Here is a 25,635-nt window from a genome sequence, read left to right as displayed (position 1 = left end):
GGAGAGGAAGAGGAACACACGAGAAGGTTGGTTAGGGGAGGGAGGGGTGATTGAGGTGAGGGGTAGAGACAGTGAGTGGGAGTGGAAAAAGTTGAGAGAGGTGGAGAGGAGGGTTGAGGGAAAGGGCAGTTCGAGGGAGAAGAAGTGGGCACTGAGAAAGGCTGGGGAAGGGGTAGGTGGGGGGAAGGAGCAGAGAGGGGTTAGGCAGAAAAGGGAGAGTGGAGGGCAGAAGAGGAGACACAGGGAGGGCCAGAGAGTGAGGGGTGGTGGAGGTGCGAACAGTGAGAGAGGGAGGTGAGGGATGGCAGAGAAACGCAGTGGGAGGGAGAAAGTGGGTGGGGAAAGAGGATCATAGAGAGCTGAGGAAGTTAGAGGAGCACAGGGGAGATAGAGGGAGAGGGGCAATTGTTCTGAGAGGAGTGCGGTAGGGAAGTGGGGATAAGGGAGGAGAGAAGGAAAGGGCATTGGTGGGAGAGATTGGGGAGAGGGGGAGATGGAGGCTGAAGGGACGGAGTGACAGCAATGATGGAGAGCAGAGAGAGAACGGGAGCAGGAATTGAAAGTGGGGGAAGGGAAAGGGTGTATAGAGGTTGGGAGGAGAGGAGGGTGAGGATGCAGGAGAAATATATTGGGGTAGGGGAGGGGGAGAGAGTGATGAAATAGTGAAGGGAGACTGGAGATGGAAATGGGAGGGAGAGAGTATGAGGGAAGGGAGGAAAGGGAGTATTTGGGAGACGTGGGGTTGGGGAGGGAGAGGAAAGGAGAGGAGAAAAGGTTGGGGTAGTAAAGGGGAGAGAAATAGCTGATAGATGAAGTAAAAGAATGTGATGAAGAGAGATTATTAGAGAGAGAGAAAGAGAAACTTCTCCCCCTCCCTCCCTCCCCTTCACCCTTTTCCTCCCTCTCTAGACCTTTATCCCTCTCTCCCTTCACCTTCCCTTCTCCCTTCCTCCCTGCACCTCCTGCCCCCGATCGGCCTTGTGTGGGCCAGTGACCTGCCCGGGGAACCCACAAGTAAGGACAGGCTGTTGAAGTTCCAAGTTGGGTCAGTGCTCTCCCTCTCCACCCTCCCCCACAGTCTCCATCAGTGACATCGAGGCGGTGCGCGAGGGCCACCAGTCCGAGGTTCTGCAGAGCACCGCTGATGAGTTTGACCCCGAGCGCTGCTTCACGCTGGTGTTCCGCGGCCGCAGGGGGAACCTGGACCTGGTGGCCGACTCCCCGCGCGAGGCGGGACACTGGATCCAGGGTCTACGCAAGCTCATTGAGACCGTGAGAAACATGGACCAGAAAGAAAAGCTCGACCAATATCCTTCCCTACAGCTCATTCCAGTGGGAATTTGAGTTTGCAAATTTGCGGGAGGAATTGGGATGTCCCTCAGGTAGAAGCAATTGGGACTGTGTAGAGGGAGCTTCACTCTATGTCTGACCCCTGGAATGTGTGATGGGATGGTGTAGAGAGAGTTTCATTGTGTGTCTGACCCTGAGTGTGTGATGGAATGGTGTTGAGGGAGCTTCCTTCTGTTTCTCACACTGGGAGTGTGTGATGGGAAGGTATGGAGGGAGCTTAGACCATAAGATACAGGAGCAGAATTAGGCTATTTGGGCCATCGAGTCTGCTCCACCATTTCATCACGCCTGATCCAATTACCCTCTCAGCCCCAATCTCCTGCCCTCTCCCCATACCCTTTCATGCCCTGACTGATCAAGAATCTATCAAACTCTGCCTTAAATATCCATAAAGACTTGGCTTCCACAGTTGACTGTGGCAAAGAATTCCACAGACTCACCACCCTCTGGTTAAAGAAATTCCTCCTCATCTCTGTTCTAAAAGGAGACCCCTCTATTCTGAGGCTGTGTCCTCTGCTCCTAAACTTTTCCACTGTTAGAAACATCCTTTCCACATCCACTCTATCAAGGCCTTTCACCATTTAATAGGTTTCAATGAGGACACCTCTCATTTTTCTGAATTCTGGTGAATACAGGCCCAGAGCCATCAAACATTCTTCATATGACAAGCCGTTCAATCCTGCAACCATTTCTGTGAACCTCCTTTGAACCCTCTCCAGCTTCAACAATGTTTTCTAAGATAAGGAGCTCATAACTGTTCATAGTACTCCAAGCGAGACCTCACCAGTGCTTTATAAAGTCTCGACATCCTTGTTTTTATATTCTAGTCCTTTTGAAATGAATGCTAACATTACATTTGCCTTCCTCATCACAGATTCAACCTGCAAGCAAACCTTTAGGGAATCCTGCACAAGGACTCCCAAGTCCCTTTGCACCCCCAAGTCCCTTTGCACCCCAGATTTTTGTATTTTCTCTCCATTTAGAAAATAGTCAACACTTGCATTTCTTTTATCAAAGTGCATGAACATATACTTCCCAACACTGAATTCCATCCGCCCATTCTCCTAATCTGTCAAAGTCCTTCAGTAGCCTCTCTACTTCCTCAGAAATACAATACTTGCCCCTACACCTATCTCATATTTTCTGCAAACTTTAAAACAAAGCCATCAATTGCATCATCCAAATCATTGACATATAAAGTAAAAAGAATCAGTCCACAGACCCTGTGGAACACCACTAGTCACAGGCAACCAACCAGAATGGATTCCCTTTATTTCCACTCTCTGCCTCCTGCCAGTCAGCCACAGCTTTATCCATGCTAGAATCTTTCCTGTAATGCCATGGGCTCATAGCTTGTTAAGCAGCCTCATGTGTGGCACTTTGCCAAAGGCCCTCTGTAAACCCAAGTACACAACATCAGCTGATCTTCCTTTGTCTATCCTGCTTGTCACTTCTTCAAAGAATTCCAACTGATTTGTCAGGCAAGATTTGAGGAAACCATGCTGACTACAGCGTATTTTTTCATGTGTCTCTAAACACCCCGAGACCTCATCCTTAATAATCGACTCCAACATCTTCCAAACCACTGAGGTCAGACTAACTCACCTATAGTTTCCTTTCTTCTGCCCTTTTCCCTTCTTGAAGAGTGGAGTGACATCTGCAATTTTCCAGTCTTCCAGAACCATTCCAGAATCTAATTCTTCTTGAAAGATTATTACTAATGCATCCACGATCTCTTCAGCCACCTCTTTCAGAACCCTGGGGTGTACACCATCTGGTCTGGGTTACTAATCTAGCTTCAGACCTTTCACTTTCCCAAGTACCTTCTCTTTAGTCATGGTAATTTCACACACTTCATCACCCCTGAATCCCGGAAATTCCAGCATACTGCTATAGCAAATGCAGCACTCAAACTGTTAAATCTAAATACACAGAGTATAAGAAATAAGGTGGACGATCTTGTCGCACTATTACAGTTGTCAGGCATGATGTCGCGGAATCGTGGCTGAAGGATGGACGCAGCTGGGAACACGCTGCACCAGAGGGGACAGGAAGTTCGGCAGAGGGGGGTGGCGTGACCCTGCCTGCAAAGTTCACTCTGCCCTGACCTCAGGCATGCGTGATGGGACGGTGTAGAGAGAGCTTCACTCTGTGTCTGACCCTGGGAGTGTGTGATGGGACGGTGTAGAGAGAGCTTCACTCTGTGTCTGACCCTGGGAGTGTGTGATGGGACAGTGTAGAGGGAGCTTCACTCTGTGTCTGACCCTGGGAGTGTGTGATGGGACAGTGTGGAGGGAGCTTCACTCTGTGTCTGACCCTGGGAGTGTGTGATGGGACAGTGTAGAGGGAGCTTCACTCTGTGTCTGACCCTGGGAGTGTGTGATGGGATGGTGCAGAGGGAGCTTCACTCTGTGTCTGACCCTGGGAGTGTGTGATGGGACAGTGTGGAAGGAGCTTCACTCTGTGTCTGACCCTGGGAGTGTGTGATGGGATGGTGCAGAGGGAGCTTCACTCTGTGTCTGACCCTGGGAGTGTGTGATGGGACAGTGTGGAGGGAGCTTCACTCTGTGTCTGACCCTGGGAGTGTGTGATGGGACAGTGTGGAGGGAGCTTCACTCTGTGTTTCACCCTGGGAGTGTGTGATGGGATGATGTGGAGGGAGCTTCACTCTGTGTCTGACCCCGGGAGTGTGTGATGGGACAGTGTAGAGGGAGCTTCACTCTGTGTCTGACCCTGGGTGTGTGTGTGTGATGGGACAGTGTGAAAGTAGCATTGTCCTCTTGGTAATGACTGGTGTCTATACTGTGAGCCTGTTAGCAGATGATGAGGAGGGAGTGTCACTCTTTGTACAGTGTGTTCTGTTTCCTTCACTCCCGCATGTGGATTAGTGACTGTTTCCAGAAGGCTGACAAGGATAAGGATGGTCGGATGAACTTCAAGGAGGTGCGAAATTTACTGCAGATGATGAACGTCGACATGAATGAAGATCACTCCTTACGGCTCTTTAAGGTGGGACCCTCAACGTGAGATTCATTCTCGCTGTCTTACGCGACCTGTGAAATGTGTTGTTTTGTGGCAGCAGAACAAAGACGTAAAATTGCTCTAAGTTACAAAATAAATAGTGCAAATAGAAGGAATAATGAGGTAGTGTTCATGGACCATTCAGAAATCTGATCGCAGAGGGGAAGAAGCTGTTCCTAAGTCGTCGAGTGTGATTCTTGTTAGGGGGAACCGACGGATGTGCTGGGCTAGTCCCTGGCTGTTTGGCCCATCATTTTGTCCTAGCTCATTGAAGAAGCAGACCAGTTACTTGATTCTTCCCTTGGAGTCTACAAACCCATCTTCACCTAGCCTCTGTTTCTACCATCATGCCACCCTGACCATACAGGTGAAGTAATTTGTCACTCAGTTTAGAGTCATACAAACCTAGGAAGCAGGCCCTTCATCCCAACTCATCCATGTTGACTGTGTTCCCAATGAGCTAGTTCCTTCTGACCGTGTTTGGCCCATAGCCCTCTAAACCTTTCCTACCCGTTGTTGGATTCTGATGTTTTTTGATCCAAAGTTCTTTCAGGAGTCAAGAATGAGGCATAAAGCTTGTTACGTCATGATCATTTTATTAGCATGAAGAAGACAAAGGAATTGGAAATGGAAAGCAGCAAGAGTCTAGTAGTGAATGGCAGGAAAGAACAAAGAAGAAATAGAGAAGAGATGGCGGGCCAGTGTGCTCTGCTCTTCTCATACCATGGATAACAGACATTCCATTCAAATTTGTAGATAAGAGTTAACCAATCAGAGTAGTCTCTACTCAAAGAATGCGATACCCAAGTAGCTTCCACTAGGGGGCAGTGTAGAATTGCAGATACATAGGCAATTACATGAAATACAAGCAGAGTGGAAAGGAAGGGGGAGGAAGCCAGAATAAGAAGGTGGGGGAGGGGAAGGAGTACAAGCTGATAGGCGATAGGTGAGACCAGGTGAAGGGGAAGGTGGGTGAGTGGGGGAGTGTGGGATGAAGTGAGAAACTGGGAGGCAATAACTGGAAGAAATAAAGGGTTGAAGAAGAAGGAATTGTATCAGTTCCTCCAGGATTTTGTATGTATTTCTTTTAAATTCTGCTAATGTGTCCACCTCAACCACTACTTCTGGCAGCTCATTCCAAATACAGACCATCCTTTGCATGAAGAATTTGCCCCAATGCCCCTTTTAATTTCTTTACCCAGAAGGTGATGAATTAATTGCCACAGATGGCTGTGGAGGCCAAGTCATTGGAAATATTTAAAGCAGAAGTTGATAGGTTCTTGATTAGTAAGGACGTCAAAGTCACGGAGAGAAGGCAGGAAAATAGGGTTAAGAGGGAAAGTAGGTCAGCCACGATAGAATGGCAGAGCAGGCTCAATGGGCGAACCCAGTTCTGCAGCTGAGTCTTAAGTCTAAGTCTCATGCCCCTGATCACTCCTGTTTTTAACAATCCCTCCCTGGAGAAAAGACTTGTCCTTCAATAGCAGCTGGTGACTCTCTAGGTTGTGATGTCTTGGACCACTAGAAGTATTTGAAGAAAATGGTGGGTAGATTTTTGATAATTTGAGGAACTGAGTGCTGTGGAGAACAGGCGGTGAGGAGGAGATGAGGCCTGGAGTGATTCATCCACGATCCTACTGAATGTTGGGAATGGATTTTCCTGCATCTGTTGTAGACCATAAGGCATACAGTTGGAGTAGAAGTAGGCTATTCAGCCCATTGAACCCGCTCTGCATTTGGTCATGGCTGACTTGTCATCGCTCTCAACTCCATTCTCCTGCCCTCTCCCTGTAAACATCAACACCCTTACCAATCAAGAACCCATCAAAATCCTCTTTAAATACTCCCAATGACTTGACCTCAACAGCTGCCTGGGGCGATGAATTCCACATTTTCCTGTGTTCCCATCTACAGTATATAAAGCTCCTCAGCCCTGGAGTGATGGATAGGACACACCTGGAGTACTGTGTGTAATTCTGGATTGAAAAAATCACTGAGAGGATCACTGCCACCTCCCCTATTTGTGACATTTACTGGAAGTGTTGTAGACGAAGGGCCTGAAACATTGTTGAGGATCCCTACCACTAATCCCACAATCTCTCTGGCCCTCTACCATCAGAAGGAGATACAGGAGCATCAGGACTAGGGCTGCCAGACTGGGTAACAGCTTCTTCCCTCAGACTGTGCCAACACCAAAGTCTCGTCACTAGCAGATTACTGTTTATTGTTTACCTGTGTACACACACCATGCATTTATGAATTATATTTTATTAACTTATTTGTGGCAATACTTTGTTTTATGTGCTGTGTGTGATACATGTTTTGTAGGTGCACCGTGGCCCAGAGGAGTGTTGTTTCGTTTGGTTGTATATATGTACAGTCAGGTGATGATGAACTTGAACTTGGTTGCCCTATTACAGGAAGTATGTGGAGGCTTTGGAGAGGGTGCAGAAGAGGTGCACTAGGATGCTGCCTGGACTAGAGTTTTGAGCTGTACGGAGAGGTTGGACAGACTTGGTTGTTTTATTTTTAGCGACACAACGCGGTGTAGGCCCTTCCAGCCCTTCGAGCCATACCACCCCAGCAGCCCCCGGCAAACCCGATTAACCCTAACCTAATCACAGGACAATTAACAATGAACTTACCTGGTACGCCTTTGGACTGTGGGAGGAAACTGGATGACCCAGAGAAAACCCGCGCATTCCTTGGGCAGGGCATACGGAGACTCCTTACATAGCAGCGCCAGAATTGAACTCCGAGCTGCGGAATGCCCCGAGCGGCAATGACGTGGCGCTAACCGCCACACTACCGTGGCAGAGGCAGGGGGGACCTGATAAAGTTATGCAAGGTATCATGGACTGGTGGTTCAGACTAGGTGGGCTGAATGGTCCAATTCTGCTCCTTTGTCTTATGGTCTAAGGCGAGAAGGAGTACGTTTATAGGAGATTTATGAAACAAGGGTTTTCGCAGATGGTGTTAGGTGCTTGGAATGTGCTGTCAGGGTTCCTGGTGGAAGCAGATACAAGAATCGTGTTTAAAAGGCTGTCAGACACATGAATGTGTAAGGATGGAAGGAGATGATTTACGTGCAGGCAAGTTAAATTAGTTTAAGTTGGCATCATGGCTAAAAATATATTTTAAAAAGATTAAACACAAGAGCTGCTGCGGATGCTAAAAATCCAGAGCAACACACACAGATTGCTGGAGGAACTCAGCAGGTCCTGATGAAAGGTCTCGGCAAGAAATGTTGACTGTTCATTCCTTTCCATAGATGTTGCCTGACCTGCTGAGTTCCCCCAGCATTTTGTAAAAGTTATTTTTAAAAGATTAGCTTTATTTGTCACATGTACGTACAAACATCAAAGACTAACACAGCCCAAGGAGGTACATGGGGCAACACAGTGTCACCATGGTCCTGGTGCCAACACTACATGACCATGACCTACTGACCCTAACCTGTAGGTCTTTGGAATGCGGGAGGGTACTGGAGCATACGGTCATGGGGAAAACCTTATTGAGGGAATTGAATCCTGATTGCTGGCACTATAAAGAATTGTGGTAACCACCATGTTGTCATGCCGCTAATCCAATCAGCAACCTCTCCTGCACCCTCCATTACCTTAAAATCAGCCAAGCCAGCTTTTAGCAAACATTGCAAGTGGTTAACCGACTTAATATATTTTGCTCTTATTTCCTAAATTCAAAGGGTTATTTCTTAAAAGAAACAGTATAGATGCACACCTAGTTTTACTGTTAGAGTTGTGAAGTTGAATACATTGGATTATTTATTTCAGACTTTAGTTTTGACCAATTTGAGTGGACTGGTGGGTCCAAACTCATGCACTAAGCCCAAGTCCAATAGTAGTATTTACAAAATTTTGTAGGAACTCAGCAGGTCAGGCAGCATCTATGGAGGGGAATAAACAGTTGACGTGTTGGGATGAGATCCTTCATCAGGACTGGAATGGAAAGGGGAAGAAGCCAGAGTAAGAAGGTGGGAATACCGGGCTCCTGTAGGGACCTGAGGATATTTCTCACCCCTTTGTCTTTCTGCTCGTGTTGTGTTTCAGATGGCGGACAGGTCCCAGTCGGGAACACTGGAGGGTGAGGAGTTTGTCCTGTTCTACAAAGCGCTGACGAAGCGGGATGATGTTCACCATCTGTTCAACGAGTTCTCCAAGGACGGGAAGAAGCTGACCCTCCTGGAGTTTGTGGACTTCTTGACCCATGAGCAGCATGAGCCAGAGGGCGGTGTGGAGAAGTTTGCCATGGACTTGATCATCAAATATGAGCCGTCAGAGACAGGTACGGCAACCAGAAGTTAAAACCTTCCTCTAACATCTCATTGGACTATAAGAAACAGGAGCAGGAGTCGGCCATCTAGCCCATCGAACCTGTTCTGACATTCAGTTAGGTTAATCCTGGACTCAGCTCCACTTACCTGCCTTTTCCCCATAACCCTGAATTTCCCTGCTATGCAAAAGTCTATCTAACTTCGACTTAAATAAATTTAATGAGTTTGCCTCCTGCTTCCCTGGGCAGAGAATTCCACAGATTCACTATTCTTTGGGAAAACAGTTTCTCCTCATCTCCTTTCTAAATCTGCTCCCCCAAATCTTGAGCTATGCCCCCTAGTTCTAGGTTTTCCCCCCACTTGGTAAGTGATAGTTCATAGTTGGGAAAAACAAAACTTTCCTGCTCAACCTCATTGATCCCTTTCATAATTCTATAGGTTTCTATAAGATTCTCTCACATTCTTCTGAATTCCAGCAGGTATAGTCCCAGGTGACTCAATCTCTACCCATAGGCAAACCCCCTTATCTCTGGAATCAACCTGGTGAACCTCTTCTGCACCGTCTCCAAAGCCAGTGTATCTTTTTTAAAGTAAGGAGACCGGAACTACACACAGTATTCCATGTGCCCTCTACAGATGCAGCATAACCTCCCTGTTCTTAAATTCAATCCTTCTAGCAATGAAAGCCAACATTCCATTTGCCTTCTTGATAGCCTGTTGCACCTGCAAACCAACCTTTTGGGATTCATGCACAAACACTCCCAAGTCCCTCTGCACAGCAGCATGCTGCAGTCTTTCACCATTTATATAATAATCTGATTTTCTAATTTTCTTTCCAAAGAAAGTGATCATGTTTTACTCCATCTGCCAGACCCTTGCCAACTCGCCTAACCTATCTATATCTCTCTGCAGACTCTACATCCTCTGTACAATTTGATTTACCACTCAGTTTAGAGTCATCAGCCAACTTTGCTACACTCAGTCCCCTCTCCCAAATTGTTAATGTATATCGTGAACAGTTGTGGGGCCAGCACTGACCCCTGTGGCACTCCACACTCCACTGACTTCCAACCAGTGGTGTACACACATTGATTCCAACACTTTTCCCTCCATTGGTTAACCAAAACCTTATCCATGCTAATAAATTACTCCCAAATCTATGCATCCTCATAGATAAGTCTTTTATGTGACACCTTATCAAATGCCTTCTGGAAATCCAAGTATACGAGATCCACCCACGAGCCACTATGTTCGTCATATCCTCAAAATACTCTCCTAAGCTTCCTTCCACTCACCTTAAATGGATTTCTACTGGTGTTGGCCATTTACGTCCTGGGAAAAAGTCTCTGGCTGTCCACTCTATCTATGCCTCTTACCATCTTGTACACCTCTATCAAGTCACCCTCTTATCCTCCTTTGTTCCAAAGAGAAAAGCCCTGGCTCGCTCAACCTCTCCTCCTAAGACATGCTCTCTAATCCAGGCAGCATCCTGGTAAATCTCTCTAAAGCTTCCACATCTATCCTATAATAACCATATAACCAGTAATATGGTTATTATAGGAAGGATGTGGAATGAGGCAACTAGAACTGAACACGATACTCAAGTGTGGTCTAACCAGGGTTTTTTAGAGCAACAACAATACCTTGCAGCTCTTTAACTTAATCCTCTGACTAATAAAGGCCAGTGCGCCATACACCTTCTTAACCGCCCTATCAACTTGCACGGCAACTTTGAGGGATCTATGGATGTGGACTCCGAGATCCCTCTGTTCCTCCACACTGCTACAAATCCTACCATTAGCCCTGTATTCTGGCTTCAAATCGACGTTTGGGATTGAATTTCACCTGTGACTTCTCAGCCCAGCTGTGCACCTTGTTGTAACCTACGATCCTGTTCCTTCACATTACTAAGAATTCTGCCATGACCAAAGGTCATGGCCTAAGAGAATGGAGTCATCCGTTCAGAAAGGAGGTGAGGAGAAAGGCCTCGAAGTACCTTTCGAGATGTCTGCAGTGGAGGGCGATGGAGGTGATTCTATACAGAAAGGGTAGAATTCTGGACCTTCACAGAATATCCAAGTTAGTGCAAAAAGTGGGTCTTGGGTGAAACATCACCCAAGTTTTTACAGTGAATAAATGTGGATGTGCGGTCATTCAAAGCTGAGGTTGAAATTTCTGGACTCCAAAGGGCATTGGGAAGCAGGAATCGTGGTTGCGTCAGATCCTAGAAATGAATTGAAAATATCAAAGGGGAAGGTGTCTCACTGTGGAAAGGGCGGTACTGAGGGGAGGGTCACACTGTGTGAAGGGTGTTAGTGATAGAGGGTCACACTGTGGGACGGGTGTTAGTGAGAGAGGGTCACATGGTGGGAGGGGTGTTAGTGAGAGGGTCACACTGTGGGAGGGGTGTTAGTGAGAGAGAGTCACACTGTGGGAAGGGTGTTAGTGAGAGAGAGTCACACTGTGGGACGGGTGTTAGTGAGAGAGGGTCACACGGTGGGAGGGGTGTTAGTGAGAGAGAGTCACACTGTGTGAAGGGTGTTAGTGAGAGAGGGTCACACTGTGGGAGGGGTGTTAGTGAGAGAGGGTCACACGGTGGGAAGGGTGTTAGTGAGAGGGTCACACTGTGGGAAGGGTGTTAGTGAGAGAGGGTCACACTGTGGGAAGGGTGTTAGTGATAGAGGGTCACACTATGGGAGGGGTGTTAGTGAGAGGGTCACACTATGGGAGGGGTGTTAGTGAGAGGGTCACACTGTGTGAAGGGTGTTAGTGATAGAGGGTCACACTATGGGAGGGGTGTTAGTGAGAGGGTCACACTGTGGGAGGGGTGTTAGTGAGAGAGGGTCACACTGTGTGAAGGGTGTTAGTGAGAGAGGGTCACATGGTGGGAAGGGTGTTAGTGAGAGGGTCACACACTGGGAAGGGTGTTAGTGAGAGGGTCACACTGTGGGAGGGGTGTTAGTGAGAGAGGGTCACACGGTGGGAAGGGTGTTAGTGAGAGGGTCACACTGTGGGAGGGGTGTTAGTGAGAGAGGGTCACATGGTGGGAAGGGTGTTAGTGAGAGGGTCACACACTGGGAAGGGTGTTAGTGAGAGAGGGTCACACTGTGGGAGGGGTGTTAGTGAGAGGGTCACACACTGGGAAGGGTGTTAGTGAGAGGGTCACACTGTGGGAGGGGTGTTAGTGAGAGAGGGTCACATGGTGGGAAGGGTGTTAGTGAGAGGGTCACACACTGGGAAGGGTGTTAGTGAGAGAGGGTCACACTGTGGGAGGGGTGTTAGTGAGAGGGTCACACACTGGGAAGGGTGTTAGTGAGAGGGTCACACTGTGGGAGGGGTGTTAGTGAGAGAGGGTAACACTGTGGGAAGGGTGTTAGTGAGAGAGGGTCACACTGTGGGAAGGGTGTTAGTGAGAGAGGGTGACACACTGGGAAGGGTGTTAGTGAGAGAGGGTCACACTGTGGGAGGGGTGTTAGTGAGAGAGGGTCACATGGTGGGAAGGGTGTTAGTGAGAGAGGGTCACACGGTGGGAAGGGTGTTAGTGAGAGAGGGTCACACTGTGGGAGGGGTGTTAGTGAGAGAGGGTTACACTGTGGGAGGGGTGTTAGTGAGAGGGTCACACTGTGGGAGGGGAGTTAGTGAGAGAGGGACACACTGTGGGAAGGGTGTTAGTGAGAGAGGGACACACGGTGGGAGGAGTGTTAGTGAGAGGGTCACACTGTGGGAGGGGTGTTAGTGAGAGAGGGTCACACTGTGGGAAGGGTGTTAGTGAGAGAGGGTCACACTGTGGGAGGGGAGTTAGTGAGAGAGGGTCACACTGTGGGAGGGGTGTTAGTGAGAGAGGGACACACTGTGGGAGGGGTGTTAGTGAGAGAGGGTCACATGGTGGGAAGGGTGTTAGTGAGAGAGGGTCACACTGTGGGAGGGGTGTTAGTGAGAGAGGGTCACATGGTGGGAGGGGTGTTAGTGAGAGAGGGTCACATGGTGGGAAGGGTGTTAGTGAGAGAGGGTCACCCTGTGGGAAGGGTGTTAGTGAGAGAGGGACACACTGTGGGAAGGGTGTTAGTGAGAGAGGGACACACTGTGGGAGGGGTGTTAGTGAGAGAGGGACACCCTGTGGGAAGGGTGTTAGTGAGAGAGGGTCACATGGTGGGAAGGGTGTTAGTGAGAGAGGGTCACCCTGTGGGAAGGGTGTTAGTGAGAGAGGGACACACTGTGGGAAGGGTGTTAGTGAGAGAGGGACACACGGTGGGAGGAGTGTTAGTGAGAGAGGGTCACACTGTGGGAGGGGTGTTAGTGAGAGAGGGTCACATGGTGGGAAGGGTGTTAGTGAGAGAGGGTCACCCTGTGGGAAGGGTGTTAGTGAGAGAGGGACACACTGTGGGAAGGGTGTTAGTGAGAGAGGGTCACACTGTGGGAGGGGTGTTAGTGAGAGAGGGACACACTGTGGGAAGGGTGTTAGTGAGAGAGGGTCACACTGTGGGAGGGGTGTTAGTGAGAGAGGGTCACCCTGTGGGAAGGGTGTTAGTGAGAGAGGGTCACACTATGGGAGGGGTGTTAGTGAGAGAGGGTCACACTGTGGGAAGGGTGTAAGTGAGAGAGGGACACATGGTGGGAGGAGTGTTAGTGAGAGAGGGTCACACTGTGGGAAGGGTGTTAGTGAGAGAGGGTCACACTGTGGGAGGGGTGTTAGTGAGAGAGGGTCACATGGTGGGAAGGGTGTTAGTGAGAGAGGGTCACACGGTGGGAAGGTTGTTAGTGAGAGAGGGTCACACTGTGGGAGGGGTGTTAGTGAGAGAGGGTCACACTGTGGGAGGGGTGTTAGTGAGAGGGTCACACTGTGGGAGGGGAGTTAGTGAGAGAGGGACACACTGTGGGAAGGGTGTTAGTGAGAGAGGGACACACGGTGGGAGGAGTGTTAGTGAGAGAGGGTCACACTGTGGGAAGGGTGTTAGTGAGAGAGGGACACACTGTGGGAAGGGTGTTAGTGAGAGAGGGTCACATGGTGGGAAGGGTGTTAGTGAGAGAGGGTCACACGGTGGGAGGGGTGTTAGTGAGAGAGGGTCACACTGTGGGAGGGGTGTTAGTGAGAGAGGGTCACACTGTGGGAGGGGTGTTAGTGAGAGAGGGTCACACTGTGGGAAGGGTGTTAGTGAGAGAGGGTCACACTGTGGGAGGGGAGTTAGTGAGAGAGGGTCACACTGTGGGAGGGGTGTTAGTGAGAGAGGGTCACACTGTGGGAGGGGAGTTAGTGAGAGAGGGACACACTGTGGGAAGGGTGTTAGTGAGAGAGGGTCACACTGTGGGAGGGGTGTTAGTGAGAGAGGGTCACACTTTGGGAAGGGTGTTAGTGAGAGAGGGTCACATGGTGGGAAGGGTGTTAGTGAGAGAGGGTCACCCTGTGGGAAGGGTGTTAGTGAGAGAGGGACACACTGTGGGAAGGGTGTTAGTGAGAGAGGGTCACACTGTGGGAGGGGTGTTAGTGAGAGAGGGACACACTGTGGGAAGGGTGTTAGTGAGAGAGGGTCACACTGTGGGAGGGGTGTTAGTGAGAGAGGGTCACCCTGTGGGAAGGGTGTTAGTGAGAGAGGGTCACACTATGGGAGGGGTGTTAGTGAGAGGGTCACACGGTGGGAGGGGTGTTAGTGAGAGAGGGTCACACTGTGGGAGGGGTGTTAGTGAGAGAGGGTCACACTGTGGGAAGGGTGTAAGTGAGAGAGGGACACATGGTGGGAGGAGTGTTAGTGAGAGAGGGTCACACTGTGGGACGGGTGTTAGTGAGAGAGGGTCACACTGTGGGAGGGGTGTTAGTGAGAGAGGGTTACACTGTGGGAAGGGTGTTAGTGAGAGAGGGTGACACACTGGGAAGGGTGTTAGTGAGAGAGGGTCACACTGTGGGAGGGGTGTTAGTGAGAGAGGGTCACTCGGTGGGAGGGGTGTTAGTGAGAGAGGGTCACACGGTGGGAAGGGTGTTAGTGAGAGAGGGTCACACTGGGAGGGGTGTTAGTGAGAGAGGGACACACTGTGGGAAGGGTGTTAGTGAGAGAGGGTCACACTGTGGGAGGGGTGTTAGTGAGAGAGTGTCACATGGTGGGAAGGGTGTTAGTGAGAGAGGGTCACACGGTGGGAAGGGTGTTAGTGAGAGAGGGTCACACTGTGGGAGGGGTGTTAGTGAGAGATTGTTACACTGTGGGAGGGGTGTTAGTGAGAGGGTCACACTGTGGGAGGGGAGTTAGTGAGAGAGGGACACACTGTGGGAAGGGTGTTAGTGAGAGAGGGACACACGGTGGGAGGAGTGTTAGTGAGAGGGTCACACAGTGGGAGGGGTGTTAGTGAGAGAGGGTCACACTGTGGGAGGGGTGTTAGTGAGAGAGGGTCACACTGTGTGAAGGGTGTTAGTGATAGAGGGTCACACTGTGGGAGGGGTGTTAGTGAGAGAGGGTCACACAGTGGGAGGGGTGTTAGTGAGAGAGGGTCACACTGTGTGAAGGGTGTTAGTGATAGAGGGTCACACTGTGGGAGGGGTGTTAGTGAGAGAGGGTCACACCGTGGGAGGGGTGTTAGTGATAGAAGGACACACTGTGTGAAGGGTGTTAGTGATACAGGGACACACTGTGTGAAGGGTGTTAGTGAGAGAGGGTCACACTGTGGGAAGGGTGTTAGTGAGAGGGTCACACTGTGGGAGGGGTGTTAGTGAGAGAGGGTCACACTGTGTGAAGGGTGTTAGTGAGAGAGGGTCACATGGTGGGAAGGGTGTTAGTGAGAGGGTCACACACTGGGAAGGGTGTTAGTGAGAGGGTCACACTGTGGGAGGGGTGTTAGTGAGAGGGTCACACTGTGGGAGGGGTGTTAGTGAGAGAGGGTCACACGGTGGGAAGGGTGTTAGTGAGAGGGTCACACTGTGGGAGGGGTGTTAGTGAGAGAGGGTCACATGGTGGGAAGGGTGTTAGTGAGAGGGTCACACACTGGGAAGGGTGTTAGTGAGAGAGGGTCACACTGTGGGAGGGGTGTTAGTGAGAGGGTCTCACACTGGGAAGGGTGTTAGTGAGAGGGTCACACTGTGGGAGGGGTGTTAGTGAGAGAGGGTCACATGGTGGGAAGGGTGTTAGTGAGAGGGTCACACACTGGGAAGGGTGTTAGTGAGAGAGGGTCACACTGTGGGAGGGGTGTTAGTGAGAGGGTCACACACTGGGAAGGGTGTTAGTGAGAGGGTCACACTGTGGGAGGGGTGTTAGTGAGAGAGGGTCACACGGTGGGAAGGGTGTTAGTGAGAGAGGGTCACACTGTGGGAGGGGTGTTAGTGAGAGAGGGTCACACTGTGGGAAGGGTGTTAGTGAGAGAGGGTGACACACTGGGAAGGGTGTTAGTGAGAGAGGGTCACACTGTGGGAGGGGTGTTAGTGAGAGAGGGTCACACGGTGGGAAGGGTGTTAGTGAGAGAGGGTCACACTGTGGGAAGGGTGTTAGTGATAGAGGGTCACACTGTGGGAAGGGTGTTAGTGAGAGGGTCACACTGTGGGAGGGGTGTTAGTGAGAGAGGGACACACGGTGGGAGGAGTGTTAGTGAGAGGGTCACACAGTGGGAGGGGTGTTAGTGAGAGAGGGTCACACTGTGGGAGGGGTGTTAGTGAGAGAGGGACACACGGTGGGAGGAGTGTTAGTGAGAGAGGGTCACACTGTGGGAAGGGTGTTAGTGAGAGAGGGTCACACTGTGGGAGGGGTGTTAGTGAGAGAGGGTCACACTGTGGGAGGGGTGTTAGTGAGAGAGGGACACACGGTGGGAAGGGTGTTAGTGAGAGAGGGTCACACTGTGGGAAGGGTGTTAGTGAGAGAGGGTCACACGGTGGGAGGAGTGTTAGTGAGAGGGTCACACAGTGGGAAGGGTGTTAGTGAGAGAGGGTCACACTGTGGGAGGGGTGTTAGTGAGAGAGGGTCACACTGTGGGAGGAGTGTTAGTGAGAGGGTCACACAGTGGGAAGGGTGTTAGTGAGAGAGGGTCACACTGTGGGAAGGGTGTTAGTGAGAGAGGGTCACACTGTGGGAGGGGTTTTAGTGAGAGAGGGTCACACTGTGGGAAGGGTGTTAGTGAGAGAGGGTCACACAGTGGGAGGGGTGTTAGTGAGAGAGGGTCACACGGTGGGAGGGGTGTTAGTGAGAGAGGGTCACACTGTGTGAAAGGTGTTAGTGAGAGAGGGTCACACAGTGGGAGGGGTGTTAGTGAGAGAGGGTCACACGGTGGGCGGGGTGTTAGTGAGAGGGTCACACTGTGGGAAGGATGTTAGTGAGAGAGGGTCACACTGTGGGAAGGGTGTAAGTGAGAGAGGGTCACACTGTGGGAGGGGTGTTAGTGAGAGAGGGTCACACTGGGAAGGGTGTTAGTGAGAGAGGGTCACACTGTGGGAGGGGTGTTAGTGAGAGAGGGTCACACTGTGGGAAGGGTGTTAGTGAGAGAGGGTCACACTGTGTGAAGGATGTTAGTGAGAGAGGGTCACACTGGGAAGGGTGTTAGTGAGAGAGGGTCACACGGTGGGCGGGGTGTTAGTGAGAGAGGGTCACCCTGTGGGAAGGATGTTAGTGAGAGAGGGTGACACACTGGGAAGGGTGTTAGTGAGAGAGGGTCACACGGTGGGAGGAGTGTTAGTGAGAGAGGGACACACGGTGGGCGGAGTGTTAGTGAGGGTCACACGGTGGGAGGGGTGTTAGTGAGAGGGACACACTGTGGGAGGAGTGTTAGTGAGGGTCACACTGTGGGAGTGGTGGTACTGATAAAGGATACTGTGAGAGGGGCAATACTGAGAGAATGATGCACTATGGGAGGGTCACACTGTCAGTGAGACCTTAGCTATTCACCTCCGAATTAATGACTCACTTTGACATTTAGTTTCCTCTCAGTCACTGTCTCATCCGCCATCTGCCTATTTGCAGCCAGGAAGTTGTATGCCATGACGCTGGATGGGTTCCTCATTTACCTCTGCTCTCCGGAAGGATCCATCTTCAATCTCGAGCACGAACCTGTCTACCAGGACATGACGCAGCCTCTGTGCCACTACTTCATCTCCTCCTCCCACAACACCTACCTGCTCGAGGACCAGCTTCGGGGACACAGTAGTGTTGAAGGTTATATTAGGTACACCATCAACCCCCACCCCAAACCTATTTCAGAACATAGAAAGAGCATTATGTCACAGTTTAGGCTCTTCGGCCCACAATGTTGTCCTGACCTTTAACCTTCCCTCCTACAACTCCGCCCATTTTTCTGTCATCCATGTGCTTATCTAAAAGCCCCTTAAACGTTCCTGATGTATTTTCCCCTACTACCACCCTGACAGTGCATTCTATGACCGGCCACTCTCTGTGTGGGAGAAAAAGCAAGCTTCTGTCTTCCCCCCTATACTTTTCTCCAGTCACCCTAAAACTAGACCTTCTTGTCTTAACCATTTCCACTCTGGGCAAAAGTCTCTGGATGTCCACTCAGTCTATGCCTACTATGATCTTGTACATCTCTATCAAGTCTCCTCTAACCTTCTGCACTCCCAAGGGAAAAGCCCTATCTTGCTTAACCTATCCTCATAAGACATGCTCTCTAATCCAGGCAGCATCCTTGTAAATCTCTGCACTCTCGCTGAACCTTCCATATCCTTCCTGTAACGAGGTGACCAGAACTGAACACAATATTTCAAGTGGGGTCAAACCAGTGTGTAATAGAGCTGCAACATTACCTCACCGTTCTAGCACTCAATTTCCCGACTAGTAAAGGCTAACACAACATACACCTTCTTAACTACCCTATTAACTTGTATGGCAAGTTCAAAGGATCTACAGATGTGGATCCGAAGATCTCTCTGTTCCTCTGCACTGCTAGGAATCCTGCCATTAACCCTGTTTTCTGCCTTCATATTCAACCTTCATTATGTCTATAATGTCTAATACCGGAGGACATGTATTTAAGGTGAGAAGGGGGCAAGTTCAAAGGAGATATGAGGGGCAAGTTTTTTCACACAGACACACAGAAGATGGCTGGAATGTGCTGTCTGGGGTGGTGGTAGAGCCAGATACATTAGGGACTTTTAAGAGACGTTTAGATAGGCAGATGAATGTGAGGAAAATGGAAGGACATGGACATTGTGTAGGCAGAAGAGACTAGTTTAGTTGGCCATTTGATTACTAACTTAATTGGTTCAGCACAATATCATGGGCTGAATGGCCTGTTCCTGTGCTGTACTCTTCTATGCTCTTAAGAGATGTTGAAACAGACACTTGAGTGGGCTTGGTATAGAGGCATACAGACCTGATACAGGCAATTGGGATTCACGTATTCAGTCATAAAGGCATCAAGAAATGTTTAGATTAGCTTTATTTGTCACATGTACATCAAAACATACGGTGAAATACATCGCTGGTGTCAGCAACGGACACTATCTGAGGATGTGCTGGGACAACGGTCGCCAGGCCAGAGCGTGCCTACAACCTACTAACTTCCTTAGAATGTGGGAGGAAAGCAGAGCACCTGGAGGGAACCCATGTGGTCATGGGGAGAACGTACAAACTCCTTACAGGCAGCGGCAGGTATTGAACCCTGATTGCTGGTGCTGAAAATCATTAAGCTAACTGCTATGCTCCCGTCCTTCACCCCTTCCTTGTGCTCAATCCTACTGCAGCCCCCACTCTAGAACTTCTCCGAGATAGGACTCAGAACCTCTCATGAAGTTTCTTCATCCTGAAACCACCCCCCCCCCCCCCCATCTGAGCTCTTCCTCACCATTGCAGGTGTCATCTCACCTTCCCTTTGCTGTCTGGGGAGGGAACCTCCAGGCAGCTTGGGTCACAGAGACATACAGCACTGAATCAGGCTCTTCGGCCCAATTAGTCCATGCTGTCCACTGTCCCCACTCAGCTAGTCCTAATTTCTCACGTTAATCTGCAGTTCCATCTAAGCCCCACCCTTCATGTACTTGTCCAAGTCCTTCTTAAATGATGCTATTGCACCAGCCTCAACCGCTCCCTCGACAGCTCATTCCATATGTTTACTATCCTCTACATGGAAAAAGTGAGACCATAAGACAAAGCAGCAGAATTAGGCCGTTGAATCTGCTCCATTCTTCCATCATAGCTGATTTATTATCCCGCCCAATCCCATTCTCCTGCCTTCTCCCCATACCCTTTGATGCCCTTACTAATCAAGAACATATCAACCTCCACTTCAAAATATACCCAATGACCTGGACTCCACCATCATTCCACAGGTTCACACTCTCTGTCTAAGGAAATTCCTCCTCATCTCTGCTCTAAAATTATTCTGAGGCTGTGCACCCTGGTCCTAGATACCCCCATGTAAGGAAGCATGCTCTTCACCACCATTCTATCTAGGCTTTTCAATATTCAATAGGTTTCAATGAGATTCCCCCCTCATTCTTCTAAACTCCAGATAATACAAGACCAGAGCCATCAAAGGCTCCTCATGCTTTAACCCTTTCGTTCCTGGAATCATTCTTGTAAGCCTCCTCTGGGCTCTCTCTAATGCCAGAACATCTTTAAGGGAATATGGGGCCCAAAGCTGCCCACAATACGTCAGTCACATTCTGGCCAATGCCTTATAAAGCGTCAGCATTACATTCCTGCTTTTACTGAATACTCCAGTCCTCTCAGAATGAATGCTAACATTGCTTTTACCTTCCTTTCCATCAACTCAACCTGCAAGCTAACCTTTAAGGAATCCTGCACAAAGACTCCCAAGTCCTTTGCACCTCTGATTTCAGAATTTTCTCCCCATTTAGAAAATAGTCTACACCTTTATTCCTCCTACCAAAGTGCATGACTACACACTTCCCTACACTATAATCCATCTGCAACTTCTTTGCCCATTCTCCTGATCTGTCTAAGTCGTTCTGCAGACTTCCTGCTTCCTCAGCACTACCTGAACACTACCTGCCCCTCCACCCCTCAGGGTCCTCTTTAAACCTTCCCCTCTTGCTCCAAAACCCATGCCTCCTAGCTTTGGTCTCCACTATGCTGAGGAAAAGACTGATATTGTCCACCAGTGTAGCCTTAGCGTGGCCACCCCCCCCCCCCCCACCAGTTACCACGTCCGTCTGGCCCTGGCATCATCCTTGTAAATCTTTTATTTTTTATGCAGACAGACAGAACAGTAACAGGCTCTTCTGGCCCAACAAGCCCACACTCCCAGTTACACCCAATTAATCTATTAATATGTAGTCTTTGGAAAATGAGAGGAAATTGGAGCACCCAGAAGAAACACTTTTGGTCACGGGGAGAACGTACAAGACTGCGGTGTCAATTGAACCTGAGACGCTGATACTGGAATAACGTTAACTAACACCTACGCTGCTGTGACTTCCATACCATCTTCTCTCTGCTCTTTCCAGTCTCACCATGACCTGAACCATACACAGTACTCCATGTGTGCCCTCACCAACATTTATACAACTGTAACGTAAGGTCCCAAATTCTATACTCAGTGCACTGACCCACGAAGGCCAGGATGCTAAATGCCTTCTTCACCGCCCTTTCCAGCTGGCTCCTTTTCAGAATTTTTCTCTGTTTGTTCACGCACCAGCACGCTGCTGGGATCCATTTTCCCACCTCACCCCGGTGGCGACTCCCCTCTCTCGAGACTGCCCTTCCTCCTGATGTTGCTGACTTCAGGTCCCACACTCCACCCCTCCCCAAACTCCCCATCCCAAAGCTGGTGAGAGGTTAGAAGGTGTTGGAGGTTGGAGCTCCCTGTTCACCTCCCTCAGTTCCTCAAATACTGGATCCTCATCCTTCCGCGTGTCAAACTGCGGGCACCTCGTCACTCAGTCCCTCAAACCCTGGGAACCTCGTCACTCAGTCCCTCAAACCCTGGGAACCTCGTCACTCAGTCCCTCAAACTCTGGGAACCTCGTCACTCAGTCCCTCAGTCCCTCAAACTGCGGGCACCTCGTCACTCAGTCCCTCAAACTGCGGGCACCTCGTCACTCAGTCCCTCAAACCCTGGGAACCTCGTCACTCAGTCCCTCAAACTGCGGGCACCTCGTCACTCAGTCCCTCAAACCCTGGGAACCTCGTCACTCAGTCCCTCAAACCCTGGGAACCTCATAACTCAGTCCCTCAAACTCTGGGAACCTCGTCCCTCAGTCCCTCAAACTGCGGGCACCTCGTCACTCAGTCCCTCAAACCCTGGGAACCTCGTCACTCAGTCCCTCAAACTCTGGGAACCTCGTCCCTCAGTCCCTCAAACTGCGGGCACCTCGTCACTCAGTCCCTCAAACCCTGGGAACCTCGTCACTCAGTCCCTCAAACCCTGGGAACCTCGTCACTCAGTCCCTCAAACTGCGGGCACCTCGTCACTCAGTCCCTCAAACCCTGGGAACCTCGTCCCTCAGTCCCTCAAACCCTGGGATCCTCGTCCCTCAGTCCCTCGAACTCTGGGATCCTCATCCCTCAGTCTCTCAAACCCTGGGAACCTCGTCCCTCAGTCCCTCAAACTGCGGGCACCTCGTCACTCAGTCCCTCAAACTGCGGGCACCTCGTCACTCAGTCCCTCAAACCCTGGGAACCTCGTCACTCAGTCCCTCAAACCCTGGGATCCTTGTCCCTCAAACTTTGGGAACCTCGTCCTTCAGTCCTTTGAACTCTGGGCACCTCGTCACTCAGTCCCTCAAACTCTGGAATCCTCATCCCTCAGTCCCTCAAACCCTGGGATCCTTGTCCCTCAAACTTTGGGAACCTCGTCCTTCAGTCCTTCGAACTCTGAGAACCTTGTCCTTTAGTCCCTCAAACTCTGGGATCCTCGTCACTCAGTCTCTCAAACTCTGGGATCCTCGTCACTCAGTCTCTCAAACTCTGGGATCCTCGTCACTCAGTCCATCAAACTCTGGGAACCTCATTCTTCAGTCCCTTGAACGCTGGGAACATTGTCCTTCAGTCCTTCAGACTCTGGGTTCCTCATCCCTAGGTCAATAACTCTCTGGGAGCCTTGTCCCTCATTCCTTCAAACTCTAAATTCCTCATCCTTCAGTCTGTCAGACTGTGGGAACCTCATACCTCAGCCCCTCAAAGTATGAGATATTTGTCCCTCCCTCCCTCCCTCCCTCCAGCTCTGGGACTAATTCCCCTCTTTTCCTCCCCAGTTCATGCACCTCAGATTCCTTTTTATTTATCACGTTTCCATGGAAACACGGTGAAATGTCTAATTTTCTTTAACAACCTACACAACTTAAGAATGTGCTTGGGGCAACCTGCAAGTGTCGCCACATATTCTGAAGCCATTATAGCCTGCCCACAAACAACACAGAACACAACAGCAGCCCCGTTCCTCCCTCCCCCAACTCACACAGACAGGCTCCTACCCAGGACAGGTGGTGACGGGGCCTTGCCAAGTGCCAGGTCTCCTGCACGGACTCTCCTCTCCACCGCAGGGCTCTGAAGAAGGGCTGCCGCTGTGTGGAGGTGGACTGCTGGGACGGCCCGAACCAGGAGCCAGTGGTTTACCACGGACACACGCTAACCTCGAAGATCCTCTTCAAGGACGTCATCTCCGTGGTGGACAAGTACGCCTTCAAGGTGCGTGCGTGGCATTCGGCACTGACCTGCGCCCCCCTATCCCCAGCACCGGCATTGTGGAAGCAGCTTTCTGGGATATTCCTGAACCCCGCTTGTCAGCTCGTTCCCGAGACCTCTTGGTGTGACAGGATTAGGAGGTGGCTGGGACTTGTCTAGCGATGCCGGCTGGCGTTACGGGTGGGAGATACCTTGAGTGTGCGTGTTAGTGTGCACGTATGCTGATGTATTAGTGTGTGGGCTGAGTGTGTGAAGTGTATTAGTGTAGGGTGTGTGTAGCAACGGTCCTTGTCCCCCCCCCCCCCCCCCCCGGGAGGGATTGGCCCCAGCGACAATGAAACTCCTGTGGAGCATAGCACTGTGACAGAGAAAGGTCAAGTGGCCAGTTTTCATCTTAGCGCCTGGTGGTGGTGGTGGTGGGGGGGGGTATTTTTGGGGAGGGAGGGGAGTGCGTGGGGACAGGATGGTTGGGAGGACGGGGAAGTGATGTGGGGGTGGAGGGGGAGGCAAGGTGAGCAAGGGTGATTGAGGAAGGAGGAGGACGCGGGAAGTGGGGGGGGCAGTGACTGGGCAGATTGAGGAATGATAAGGGAAGGTAGGGAGGGGAGGATATTGGGATAGAGCGACATGAATGTGGAGTGAATGGGGAGGGGTGATCGAGGGGTGTGGGTAGGGAGAGAGGGGAGTGTTGGGAATGGAGAAGAGTGATATGGGAGGGTGAGGAAGGGTAGTTGAGGAGGGTGGAAAGGGAGTGAATGGGGGGTGGGGGAAGGAGAAGAGAATGATAGGGAGGGAGGGGCCTTTGGGGAGGGCTTAGGAGGGAGGGAGTAATTGGGGAGGATGAGAAGAGTGATGGGGTGGGTGGAGAGGGGTGACTGAGGAGGAATGTGTGGTAGTGAGTTTGCCCCTCTCACTTTCCCACGTTCCTTCCCTTTCAGACCTCCGATCTCCCCGTCATCCTGTCCATCGAGAACCACTGCAGCCTGGAGCAACAGACAGTGATGGCCCATCACCTCACCACCATCCTGGGGGAGAAGCTGTTGACAAGTGCCATTGACGTGCAGGTCCCCAGCACACTCCCCTCTCCAGAGGTGAGCACAGAACGGCAGCCCCCTCTGTGCCCCCACACACTGCTCTGACCACTTGTCAGGGGCAGGCGACTGGCTCCAGAGTCTGCGAGAGCCTTAAACATTCGGCAAAAATTTATTTTCCCTGATGGATTGGGATTCTGTTGAGCTGAAGGGGTCTTCAGCCTGAGGGGCAGGGTGTAGTGTGTTATAGAGTTGGAATTGGTTTATTATTGTCACATGTACTGAGATACAGTGAAGAGCTAGCCTTGCTTACTGTTCATACAGATCCGCCCATTACAGGTAAACAGGGTAAAGTGATAATAGAGGGCGAAATAAAAGTGTAATTCACACAATGAGCTGGAGGAACTCAGCAGGTTAAGCAGCATCTATGGAGAGGAACAAAGAGTCAACATTTCGGGCCACGGCCCTTCATTGGGAGTGAAATAAAGGGGGAAGATGCCGGGATGAGAAGATAGAGGAGGGGAAAGAGGACATTTGAAGGTGATAGGTGAAGCCAGGTGGGTGAGGGGGGGGGGAATGAAGTGAGAAGCTGGGAGGTGGGAGAGGTAAAGGGCTGGAGAAGGAATCTGATAAGAGAGGAGAGTGGAACATGGAAGAAAGGGGAGGAGGAGAGACACCAGGATGAGGTGATAGGCAGGTGAGGAGAAGGAAGTAAGTGGAAATTGAAGAAGAAGGAAAGGGGAGGGGAAAAAAATTACCAGAAGTGGAAGAAATTGATGTTTATGCTATCTAGATGGACTATGAGGAATAAAGTGTTGGTGACAGAAAACTATTCCCACCATATTTTCTGCATAAATTTGGACGTTTCTGTGGGTATTCCACAAGTATTAGGAATATTGTGATGGAGAGGTTAATCTGAAGGATTTCAAGTGACAAAGTAGTTTCCAAATCTGTTTAGCATTCTTCGAGGAAGTAACAAGCAGGGTGGACAAAAGAGAGGCAGTGGAGGTCATTCACTTGGATTTTCAGAAAGTATTTGATAAGGTGCCTCACATGAGGCTGCTTAACAAGATAAAATCCTATGGTGTTACAGAAAAGATACTGGCATCGATAGAGGAATGGCTGACAGGCAGGAGGCAGTGAGTGGGAATAAAAGGGGCCTTTTCTGTTTGGCTGCCAGTGACTAGTGGTGTTCCTCAGGGGTCAGTATTGGGACCGCTACTTTTCATATTGTTTGTCCATGATGTAGATAATGGAATAGATGGCTTTGTGGCAAAATTTGCAGATGATACAAAGATAGGTTGAGGGGTAGGTAGTGCTGAGGAAGCAATGTGATTATAGTAGGACTTAGACAAATTGAAAGATGGGCAAAAATGTG

General features: G+C 50.2%; 1 protein-coding gene across 1 annotated transcript in view; it reads left to right on the top strand.

Annotated features, from left to right (window-relative positions):
- plcd4b (phospholipase C, delta 4b) overlaps window positions 1-25,635 on the top strand; it is a 58,190-nt gene that overhangs the window by 5,676 nt on the left and 26,879 nt on the right. The window contains exons 4-9 of the mRNA XM_073046265.1: window positions 1,079-1,307; window positions 4,230-4,359; window positions 8,442-8,676; window positions 17,590-17,791; window positions 23,085-23,229; window positions 24,165-24,317. Of these exons, the coding sequence (XP_072902366.1) occupies window positions 1,079-1,307; window positions 4,230-4,359; window positions 8,442-8,676; window positions 17,590-17,791; window positions 23,085-23,229; window positions 24,165-24,317 (1,094 nt within the window). The remainder of the gene's footprint in view (window positions 1-1,078; window positions 1,308-4,229; window positions 4,360-8,441; window positions 8,677-17,589; window positions 17,792-23,084; window positions 23,230-24,164; window positions 24,318-25,635) is intronic.

The sequence above is a fragment of the Hemitrygon akajei genome, chromosome 5, assembly GCF_048418815.1.
Source record: "Hemitrygon akajei chromosome 5, sHemAka1.3, whole genome shotgun sequence".
NCBI lineage: Eukaryota > Metazoa > Chordata > Chondrichthyes > Myliobatiformes > Dasyatidae > Hemitrygon > Hemitrygon akajei.
Note: the sequence above shows the minus strand (reverse complement) of the source record. Positions and strands in the feature narration are given on the sequence as shown.